At 47.3% G+C, this 12,887-nt stretch overlaps 1 protein-coding gene across 2 annotated transcripts in view; it reads right to left on the bottom strand.

Annotated features, from left to right (window-relative positions):
• The window catches only part of MTSS2 (MTSS I-BAR domain containing 2), a 78,120-nt gene extending 66,912 nt beyond the window's left edge, over positions 1–11,208 (bottom strand). For both annotated transcript variants that reach the window (XM_063437974.1, XM_063437975.1), the window contains exon 1: positions 10,688–11,208. In XM_063437974.1, coding sequence (XP_063294044.1) covers positions 10,688–10,756 — 69 coding nt within the window. In that variant the 5' untranslated portion in view covers positions 10,757–11,208. The remainder of the gene's footprint in view (positions 1–10,687) is intronic.
• Between the last annotated feature and the right edge of the window lie 1,679 nt (positions 11,209–12,887).

Raw genomic sequence — 12,887 nt, 5'->3', positions numbered from 1 at the left:
TAGTCTGGGATTCACCATTCCCGTGTGGGTTATTTTAGTCTGGGATTCACCATTCCCGTGTGGGTTATTTTAGCCTGGGATTCACCATTCCCGTGTGGGTTATTTTAGCCTGGGATTCACCATTCCTGTGTGGGTTATTTTAGCCTGGGATTCACCATTCCCGTGTCGGTGGTTTTAGTCTGCGATTCACCATTCCCATGTGGGTTATTTTAGCCTGGGTTCACCATTCCCGTGTGGGTTATTTTAGTCTGGGATTCACCATTCCCGTGTGGGTTATTTTAGCCTGGGTTCACCATTCCCGTGTGGGTTATTTTAGTCTGGGATTCACCATTCCCGTGTCGGTGGTTTTAGTCTGCGATTCACCATTCCCATGTGGGTTATTTTAGCCTGGGTTCACCATTCCCGTGAGGGGTTATTTTAGCCTGGGATTCACCATTCCCGTGTGGGTTATTTTAGCCTGGGATTCACCATTCCCATGTGGGTTATTTTAGCCTGGGTTCACCATTCCCGTGTCGGTGGTTTTAGTCTGCGATTCACCATTCCCGTGTCGGTGGTTTTAGTCTGCGATTCACCATTCCCATGTGGGTTATTTTAGCCTGGGTTCACCATTCCCGTGAGGGGTTATTTTAGCCTGGTATTCACCATTCCCGTGTGGGTTATTTTAGCCTGGGATTCACCATTCCCGTGTGGGTTATTTTAGCCTGGGTTCACCATTCCCGTGTGGGTTATTTTAGTCTGGGATTCACCATTCCCGTGTGGGTTATATTAGTCTGGGATTCACCATTCCCGTGTGGGTTATATTAGTCTGGGATTCACCATTCCCGTGTGGGTTATTTTAGTCTGGGATTCACCATTCCCGTGTCAGTGGTTTTAGCCTGGGTTCACCATTCCCGTGTCGGTGGTTTTAGACTGGGATTCTTCTTCATTTCCAGTGAGCCATAAATTGAAACTGGAAAGGGGTGTTGGGAAGCAGCGCCTTCATGGTGCTCACAGGTCCGTGTAGGTGTAAAAAAAGAGCAAGAGATCAAATATAGTGTAATATTTCCTTAACCCCTTAAGGACACATGACATGTGTGACATGTCATGATTCCCTTTTATTCCAGAAGCTTGGTCCTTAAGGGGTTAAACTGGTGAATATAATTATAAAGGAAAAACACTCAACTTTCTGGAACTTATGATCATCTCCAGATGTATACGCCTGGGCGGTATGTTCCCCGCCGGTGGATATGTAGGTGCTTCTGGTCCTTTGAGAGTGGGTCGCTCTAGTGTCACGAGTGGGTGTATTTATCATCAATTGCAGTGTGAAATTCTCCAATATAGAAATGAAAATAAAACCGGATATAGTGCTCTCTGTTATATATAAAAAGAAAGTAATAAAAGTAGGTATACTCACATATAGAGAGCAAGCCAGGTTTTGCTCAATCCCATACAGCATAGGTGGTATCTTCCCACCAAGGAAATAAAAGGGTGAATCCTCCAGATAAAATCTTCAATGGTAAAATCGGGAAAGTCCAATATCAGTAAAAACTATTTCTATTTAAAGACAACTTAATAAAACCAAAATACAGCTTAAAAACACTTGCTTTCTCAAAAGCTCCAAAAAATTGTGAGTGTTTTTCCTTTATCTTTACCAGTCTAAAGAAATATTACACTATATTCGATCTCTTGCTCTTTTATTACACCTATACGGACCTGTGAGTACCCTGAAGGCGCTGCTTCCCAACACTCCTTTCCAGTATCTCCTATTCTACGGCCCGAAAGAAGAGACTCTGGTTTGGGAAGTATCAGCTGCCAAATTTAAACAAAACAAGCGCCAGAAATCCTTTCTCTCATCTATAAATTGAAGCTGGCTACTCACAGTAGCCCTCCTCTTAATACCATAGCCAGCTAACCTACCATCAGCACCACAGTTCACATCCACTTACGTTTAGACTGTAAGCTCATCAGGTATATGTTGTGTCTGCCCCATGTACAGAATTCAGAAAGAATAAAATGCAGTAAATTAAAACACAAATGACACCACTTCAGCGGTAAAATGAGGATAATTCTGAATGGCAAAATTGCTGGTAATTTTCTACATTTCTGAATTTAATGTATTATCTGTGAGAGTTGGAGTGTGAGGGAGGGTTTATGTAAAAACACGGTGCCATTCACCAGTGAACTGGTATGAGGGCCAATAATATGGTTTGTAGGACTGATGTGTATAACCTGCAGAAAGCTTTGACAATATCAGATCTGTTTCTGCAAATCCTACGCATTGAATAAACATGTGGGAGGGAGGGGGTTAAACGCCCAGGCTGTATCCACATTTGCAATTTTAATCCAGACTACTAAAGGGTAATTATGCCATGCCAAGCTACACTCCACCCTCATCTGTACCCCCAGCACCAATGGCTCATCTAACCATGCCAGCCTACACTCCCCCTCATCTGTACCCCCAGCACCAATGGCTCATCTAACCATGCCAGCCTACACTCTCCCTCATCTGTACCCCCAGCATCCAGACTAATAATCGCTAATCTAACCATGCCATCCTACACTCCCCCCTCATCTGTACCCACAGCACCCAGACTAATAATCGCTGATCTAACCGTACCATCCTACACTCCCCCTCATCTGTACCCCAGCACCCAGACTAATAATCGCTAATCTAACCATGCCAGCCTACACTCCCCTCATCTGTACCCCCAGCACCCAGACTAATAATGGCTAATCTAACCATGCCAGCCTACACTCCCCCTCATCTGTACCCCCAGCACCCAGACTAATAATGGCTAATCTAACCATGCCATCCTACACTCCCTCTCATCTGTACCCCCAGCACCCAGACTAATAATGGCTAATCACACCATGCCAACCTACACTCCCCCTCATCTGTACCCCCAGCACCCAGACTAATAATGGCTAATCTTACCATGCCATCCTACACTCCCCCTCATCTTTACCCCCAGCACCCAGACTAATAATGGCTGATCACACCATGCCATCCTACACTCCCTCTCATCTGTACCCCCAGCACCAATGGCTCATCTAACCATGCCAAGCTACACTCCCCCTCATCTGTACCCCCAGCACCCAGACTAATAATGGCTAATCTAACCATGCCATCCTACACTCCCCTCTCATCTGTACCCCCAGCACCCAGACTAATAATCGCTAATCTAACCATGCCAGCCTACACTCCCCCTCATCTGTACCCCCAGCACCCAGACTAATAATGGCTAATCTAACCATGCCAACCTACACTCCCCCTCATCTGTACCCCCAGCACCCAGACTAATAATGGCTAATCTAACCATGCCATCCTACACTCCCCCTCATCTGTACCCCCAGCACCCAGACTAATAATCGCTAATCTAACCATGCCAGCCTACACTCCCCCTCATCTGTACCCCCAGCACCCAGACTAATAATCGCTAATCACACCATGCCATCCTACACTCCCCCCTCATCTGTACCCCCAGCACCCAGACTAATAATGGCTAATCTAACCATGCCATCCTACACTCCCCTCTCATCTGTACCCCCAGCACCCAGACTAATAATGGCTAATCTAACCATGCCATCCTACACTCCCCCTCATCTGTACCCCCAGCACCCAGACTAATAATCGCTAATCTAACCATGCCAGCCTACACTCCCCCTCATCTGTACCCCCAGCACCCAGACTAATAATCGCTAATCACACCATGCCATCCTACACTCCCCCCTCATCTGTACCCCCAGCACCCAGACTAATAATCGCTAATCTAACCATGCCAGCCTACACTCCCCCTCATCTGTACCCCCAGCACCCAGACTAATAATCGCTAATCACACCATGCCATCCTACACTCCCCCCTCATCTTTACCCCCAGCACCCAGACTAATAATGGCTAATCTAACCATGCCATCCTACACTCCCCCTCATCTGTACCCCCAGCACCCAGACTAATAATGGCTAATCTAACCATGCCAGCCTACACTCCCCCTCATCTGTACCCCCAGCACCCAGACTAATAATCGCTAATCTAACCATGCCATCCTACACTCCCCTCTCATCTGTACCCCCAGCACCCAGACTAATAATGGCTAATCTAACCATGCCATCCTACACTCCCCCTCATCTGTACCCCCAGCACCCAGACTAATAATGGCTAATCTAACCATGCCAGCCTACACTCCCCCTCATCTGTACCCCCAGCACCCAGACTAATAATCGCTAATCTAACCATGCCATCCTACACTCCCCTCTCATCTGTACCCCCAGCACCCAGACTAATAATGGCTAATCTAACCATGCCATCCTACACTCCCCCTCATCTGTACCCCCAGCACCCAGACTAATAATGGCTAATCTAACCATGCCAGCCTACACTCCCCCTCATCTGTACCCCCAGCACCCAGACTAATAATCGCTAATCACACCATGCCATCCTACACTCCCCCCTCATCTTTACCCCCAGCACCCAGACTAATAATGGCTAATCTAACTATGCCATCCTACACTCCCCCTCATCTGTACCCCCAGCACCCAGACTAATAATGGCTAATCTAACCATGCCAGCCTACACTCCCCCTCATCTGTACCCCCAGCACCCAGACTAATAATCGCTAATCTAACCATGCCATCCTACACTCCCCTCTCATCTGTACCCCCAGCACCCAGACTAATAATGGCTAATCTAACCATGCCATCCTACACTCCCCCTCATCTGTACCCCCAGCACCCAGACTAATAATCGCTAATCTAACCATGCCAGCCTACACTCCCCTCTCATCTGTACCCCCAGCACCCAGACTAATAATGGCTAATCTAACCATGCCAGCCTACACTCCCCCTCATCTGTACCCCCAGCACCCAGACTAATAATGGCTAATCTAACCATGCCATCCTACACTCCCCCTCATCTGTACCCCCAGCACCCAGACTAATAATCGCTAATCTAACCATGCCAGCCTACACTCCCCTCTCATCTGTACCCCCAGCACCCAGACTAATAATGGCTAATCTAACCATGCCATCCTACACTCCCCTCTCATCTGTACCCCCAGCACCCAGACTAATAATGGCTAATCTAACCATGCCAGCCTACACTCCCCCTCATCTGTACCCCCAGCACCCAGACTAATAATGGCTAATCTAACCATGCCAGCCTACACTCCCCCTCATCTGTACCCCCAGCACCCAGACTAATAATCGCTAATCTAACCATGCCATCCTACACTCCCCTCTCATCTGTACCCCCAGCACCCAGACTAATAATGGCTAATCTAACCATGCCATCCTACACTCCCCCTCATCTGTACCCCCAGCACCCAGACTAATAATGGCTAATCTAACCATGCCATCCTACACTCCCCCTCATCTGTACCCCCAGCACCCAGACTAATAATGGCTAATCTAACCATGCCATCCTACACTCCCCCTCATCTGTACCCCCAGCACCCAGACTAATAATGGCTAATCTAACCATGCCAGCCTACACTCCCCCTCATCTGTACCCCCAGCACCCAGACTAATAATGGCTAATCTAACCATGCCATCCTACACTCCCCCTCATCTGTACCCCCAGCACCCAGACTAATAATCGCTAATCTAACCATGCCATCCTACACTCCCCTCTCATCTGTACCCCCAGCACCCAGACTAATAATGGCTAATCACATCATGCCAACCTACACTCCCCCTCATCTGTACCCCCAGCACCCAGACCAATAATGGCTAATCTAACCATGCCATCCTAAACTCCCCCCTCATCTGTACCCCCAGCACCCAGACCAATAATGGCTAATCTAACCGTACCATCCTAAACTCCCCCCTCATCTGTACCCCCAGCACCCAGACTAATAATGGCTAATCTAACCATGCCATCCTACACTCCCCCTCATCTGTACCCCCAGCACCCAGACTAATAATGGCTAATCTAACCATGCCATCCTACACTCCCCCTCATCTGTACCCCCAGCACCCAGACTAATAATGGCTAATCTAACCATGCCATCCTACACTCCCCCTCATCTGTACCCCCAGCACCCAGACTAATAATGGCTAATCTAACCATGCCAGCCTACACTCCCCCTCATCTGTACCCCCAGCACCCAGACTAATAATGGCTAATCTAACCATGCCATCCTACACTCCCCCTCATCTGTACCCCCAGCACCCAGACTAATAATCGCTAATCTAACCATGCCATCCTACACTCCCCTCTCATCTGTACCCCCAGCACCCAGACTAATAATGGCTAATCACATCATGCCAACCTACACTCCCCCTCATCTGTACCCCCAGCACCCAGACCAATAATGGCTAATCTAACCATGCCATCCTAAACTCCCCCCTCATCTGTACCCCCAGCACCCAGACCAATAATGGCTAATCTAACCGTACCATCCTAAACTCCCCCCTCATCTGTACCCCCAGCACCCAGACTAATAATGGCTAATCTAATTGTGCCAACCCACATTCCCCATTCACCCCGGTCTGTGCCCCTATCAGCCATGAGCGCAGAGTCTGTGTTGTGTATGTGATTGTGTGTAGTAGCCTTAATTTTGATGGAGCTGGTAATTGATCAAGCTTTGGCAGATATCAATGTAGTGTTGTTGGGTGGTCTTTTCTATCAGTGCATGTTTCTTTCTTCCATCCTTGACTCTAATTGGTTTCTGCAGGAGCTCATTTAATGCCCCCATGCACACATGGTGATCCACAATCAGACACGTCCCTAATGTGCTTTCTATCAGTATGCCTCTCTTCTGAAAACAGAGCCCCTGCCTCTAGCACTGCTCCCCTGATACCCACACACCAATGGCAGCGCCTGAGCAGGTGCAAGGACGGAAGGCACAGGCAACATAGTGACCTTCATCTTTATGTAGCGGAAGAAGGGCTTTGATCAGATCACATCTGGCTATGGATGTGGCAGCTGTGAATGGGGTTAATAGACCATGCACATGTGTCTTCTAGGACAAGAGTTAACAGATCCTCTGCATGAAAGGGGATCTTCCCTACTCAGCAGAGATGGCTTACCAGGTACCCAGCAGCAGAGATGGCTTACCAGGTACCCAGCAGCAGAGATGGCTTAACAGGTAACAAGGAGCAAAGATGGCTTACCAGGTAACCAGGAGCAGAGATGGCTTACCAGGTACCCAGCAGCAAAGATGGCTTACCAGGTAACCAGGAGCAGAGATGGCTTACCTAGTAACCAGGAGCAAAGATGGCTTAACAGGTAACAAGGAGCAAAGATGGCTTAACAGGTAACAAGGAGCAAAGATGGCTTACCAGGTAACCAGGAGCAGAGATGGCTTACCAGGTACCCAGCAGCAGAGATGGGTTACCTGGAAACCAGGAGCAGAGATGGCTTACCAGGTACCCAGCAGCAGAGATGGCTTACCTGGTAACCAGGAGCAGAGATGGCTTACCTGGTAACCAGGAGCAGAGATGGCTTACCAGGTACCCAGCAGCAGAGATGGGTTACCTGGTAACCAGGAGCAGAGAAGGCTTACCTGGTACCCAGGAGCAGAGATGGCTTACCAGGTACCCAGCAGCAGAGATGGCTTACCTGGTACCCAGGAGCAGAGATGGCTTACCTGGTAACCAGGAGCAGAGATGGCTTACCTGGTAACCAGGAGCAGAGATGGCTTACCTGGTAACCAGGAGCAGAGATGGCTTACCAGGTACCCAGCAGCAGAGATGGGTTACCTGGTAACCAGGAGAAGAGAAGGCTTACCTGGTACCCAGGAGCAGAGATGGCTTACCAGGTACCCAGCAGCAGAGATGGCTTACCTGGTACCCAGGAGCAGAGATGGCTTACCTGGTAACCAGGAGCAGAGATGGCTTACCTGGTAACCAGGAGCAGAGATGGCTTACCTGGTAACCAGGAGCAGAGATGGCTTACCTGGTACCCAGCAGCAGAGATGGCTTACCAGGTACCCAGCAGCAGAGATGGCTTACCTGGTACCCAGCAGCAGAGATGGCTTACCTGGTAACCAGGAGCAGAGATGGCTTACCTGGTAACCAGGAGCAGAGATGGCTTACCTGGTAACCAGGAGCAGAGATGGCTTACCTGGTACCCAGCACCAGAGATGGCTTACCAGGTACCCAGCAGCAGAGATGGCTTACCAGGTACCCAGCAGCAGAGATGGCTTACCTGGTACCCAGCAGCAGAGATGGCTTACCTGGTACCCAGCAGCAGAGATGGCTTACCTGGTACCCAGCAGCAGAGATGGCTTACCAGGTACCCAGCAGCAGAGATGGCTTACCTGGTACCCAGCAGCAGAGATGGCTTACCTGGTAACCAGGAGCAGAGATGGCTTACCTGGAAACCAGGAGCAGAGATGGCTTACCTGGTAACCAGGAGCAGAGATGGCTTACCTGGTAACCAGGAGCAGAGATGGCTTACCTGGTAACCAGGAGCAGAGATGGCTTACCTGGTAACCAGGAGCAGAGATGGCTTACCAGGTACCCAGCAGCAGAGATGGCTTACCTGGTACCCAGCAGCAGAGATGGCTTACCTGGTAACCAGGAGCAGAGATGGCTTACCTGGTAACCAGGAGCAGAGATGGCTTACCTGGTAACCAGGAGCAGAGATGGCTTACCAGGTACCCAGCAGCAGAGATGGCTTACCAGGTACCCAGCAGCAGAGATGGCTTACCTGGTACCCAGCAGCAGAGATGGCTTACCTGGTAACCAGGAGCAGAGATGGCTTACCTGGTAACCAGGAGCAGAGATGGCTTACCTGGTAACCAGGAGCAGAGATGGCTTACCTGGTAACCAGGAGCAGAGATGGCTTACCAGGTACCCAGCAGCAGAGATGGCTTACCTGGTAACCAGGAGCAGAGATGGATAACCTGGAACCCAGGAGCAGAGATGGCTTACCTGGAACCCAGGAGCAGAGATGGCTTACCTGGAACCCAGGAGCAGAGATGGCTTACCTGGTAACCAGGAGCAGAGATGGCTTACCTGGTAACCAGGAGCAGAGATGGATAACCTGGAACCCAGGAGCAGAGATGGCTTACCTGGAACCCAGGAGCAGAGATGGACTAATAGATGCCCAGGGGCAGAGATGGGTTAATAGATGGGGTAGTAATGGGTGGGCTCTGAAAGGCTACCATCTCTGAATTGCACACAGTTGTCAAATACCAGGCAGCCAGCCCCGTGCCGGATCCCTCCCCCAATCTGCCAGGATTTAAAGAAATGACCCATCCCCATTGACTGGGTGACAGAGCTGTGCCCATAAAATGTCCTGAGACGCAGTCCCCTAGCGGTGCCAAGCAGCGGGCACTGCCCAATGTGAGTGTAATATGTCCTTCCATTGGATCGAGCTGTGCAGCCTCTAGCGATGCCATTAACAATGCAGCAAATCGTGATTCACAGAGCTCCCAGCATTGCAATATTCACAGAGCTCCTAGAATTGCAATATTCGCAAAGCTCCCAGCATTGCAATATTCACAGAGCTCCCACCATTGCAATATTCACAGAGCTCCCAGCATTGCAATATTCAGAGCTCCCAGCATTGCAATATTCACAGAGCTCCCAGCATTGCAATATTCACAGAGCTCCCAACATTGCAATATTCGCAGAGCTCCTAGAATTGCAATATTCACAGAGCTCCCAGCATTGCAATATTCGCAGAGCTCCCAACATTGCAATATTCGCAGAGCTCCCAACATTGCAATATTTGCAGAGCTCCCAACATTGCAATATTTGCAGAGCTCCCAACATTGCAATATTTGCAGAGCTCCCAGCATTGCAATATTCGCAGAGCTCCCAGCATTGCAATGTTTGCAGAGCTCCCAGCATTGCAATATTCGCAGAGCTCCCAGCATTGCAATATTCGCAGAGCTCCCAGCATTGCAATATTCGCAGAGCTCCCAGCATTGCAATATTCGCAGAGCTCCCAGCATTGCAATATTCGCAGAGCTCCCAGCATTGCAATATTCGCAGAGCTCCCAGCATTGCAATATTCGCAGAGCTCCCAGCATTGCAATATTCGCAGAGCTCCCAGCATTGCAATATTCGCAGAGCTCCCAGCATTGCAATATTCACAGAGCTCCTAGAATTGCAATATTCGCAGAGCTCCCAGCATTGCAATATTCGCAGAGCTCCCAGCATTGCAATGTTTGCAGAGCTCCCAGCATTGCAATATTCACAGAGCTCCCAGCATTGCAATGTTTGCAGAGCTCCCAGCATTGCAATATTCGCAGAGCTCCCAGCATTGCAATATTCGCAGAGCTCCCAGCATTGCAATATTCGCAGAGCTCCCAGCATTGCAATATTCGCAGAGCTCCCAGCATTGCAATATTCGCAGAGCTCCCAGCATTGCAATATTCGCAGAGCTCCCAGCATTGCAATATTCGCAGAGCTCCCAGCATTGCAATATTCGCAGAGCTCCCAGCATTGCAATATTCACAGAGCTCCTAGCATTGCAATATTCGCAGAGCTCCCAGCATTGCAATATTCACAGAGCTCCCAGCATTGCAATATTCGCAGAGCTCCCAGCATTGCAATGTTTGCAGAGCTCCCAGCATTGCAATATTCACAGAGCTCCCAGCATTGCAATATTCGCAGAGCTCCCAGCATTGCAATATTCGCAGAGCTCCCAGCATTGCAATGTTTGCAGAGCTCCCAGCATTGCAATATTCGCAGAGCTCCCAGCATTGCAATATTCGCAGAGCTCCTAGAATTGCAATATTCACAGGAACCACTTACCTTCATGTCATTGATGATGGCCTGGAAGAGACCCCCTAGCGCCCCGCATTCCTTATCCACGGACTCCATGCTGCTCTCAGACGGGGCCCCTGCTGTCCTCAGATTTACAGTTACCCTTGAAACCAGGGGCAAAATCCAGTTTCCACCCCGCTGGGTCAAATCCAGGGAGATCAAAGCGAGAAAAGGAGAGAGAATTCCAGGGAATCCAGAACGGCTGCGACCTCCTCCCTAGTGAATCAATGTCACCCACCTCCCCCACCCCTTCTCCCCCCACTTATTATTATTTCCCCCTGTTGAGTCCTTTCTAGTTGATGTCAGTCTCCTGATGCCCCATGTCCAGGAGGAAAAGCAGCCAGACACAGCCTCCCACAATCATCCCTGCAGCGCTGAGCCAGGGTCCTGGGAGAGGCATTTACCAGGGTTTTAGCAGAGGGCGATAGTGGGGAGCAGCTCTATTCCAGTACAGACAGAGAGACTGGTGCAGCCCTTCGGAGGGTGACAGGCTGCAGTGCAGACTGGGGAGAGAGGGATCTGAGATGGGAGGGACACAGACCTGTCACATGGAGGAGAGGGAGGCAGCCAATGTCTGTGTGAAATAGGGGGACCACAGCACAGAGCCTGCTTATTATATATATATATACACACACAAACATACATACACACATACATACATACATACAGCACAGAGCCTGCTTATTATATATATATATACACACACAAACATACATACACACATACATACATACATACAGCACAGAGCCTGCTTATTATATATATATATACACAAACATACATAATACATACATACACACATACATACATACAGCACAGAGCCTGCTTATTATATATCTATATACACAAACATACATAATACATACATACATACATACATACATACAGCACAGAGCCTGCTTATTATATATCTATATACACAAACATACATAATACATACATACACACATACATACATACATACATACAGCACAGAGCCTGCTTATTATATATATATATATATATACAAACATACATAATACATACATACAGCACAGCACAGAGCCTGCTTATTATATATATATATATATACACAAACATACATACACACAAACATACATAATACAGCACAGAGCCTGCTTATTATATATATATATATATACACAAACATACATAATACATACATACATACACACATACATACATACAGCACAGAGCCTGCTTATTATATATATATATATATATATATATACACAAACATACATAATACATACATACACACATACATACATACATACAGCACAGAGCCTGCTTATTATATATCTATATACACAAACATACATAATACATACATACATACACATACATACATACATACAGCACAGAGCCTGCTTATTATATATATATACACAAACATACATAATACATACATACACACATACATACATACATACAGCACAGAGCCTGCTTATTATATATCTATATACACAAACATACATAATACATACATACACACATACATACATACAGCACAGAGCCTGCTTATTATATATATATATATATATATATATATATATACAAACATACATAATACATACATACAGCACAGCACAGAGCCTGCTTATTATATATATATATATACACAAACATACATAATACATACATACACACATACATACATACATACAGCACAGAGCCTGCTTATTATATATATATATATATATATATATATATATATACAGACATACATAATACATACATACAGCACAGCACAGAGCCTGCTTATTATATATATATATATACACAAACATACATACAGAACAGCACAGAGCCTGCTTATTATTTTATTTATATATATACACACACACACACACACACACACACACACACACACACATACATACATACAGCACAGAGCCTGCTTATTATATATATATTTATAATAAGGTGAAGGCTTGGCACTCTCCTTACAGAAGGAATAGAAATCTCTTGCCTGGATGCTAAATCTCTGGCGTCCAATATATAAGGAAATTAGAAAAACGAGATGCACTCACAGGTCTTCATATACGTGAAAAAACGGTGCTTTATTAATCCATTAGGTGAATGCAAAAGGTCGATTTTTGTATACACCTAATGGATTAATAAAGCACCATTTTTTCACGTATATGAAGACCTGTGAGTGCATCTCGTTTTTCTAATTTCCTTATTT

This window comes from Pelobates fuscus, chromosome 12, assembly GCF_036172605.1.
Source record: "Pelobates fuscus isolate aPelFus1 chromosome 12, aPelFus1.pri, whole genome shotgun sequence".
Classification (NCBI taxonomy): domain Eukaryota; kingdom Metazoa; phylum Chordata; class Amphibia; order Anura; family Pelobatidae; genus Pelobates; species Pelobates fuscus.
This window is presented reverse-complemented; position numbering and strand designations above follow the sequence as displayed.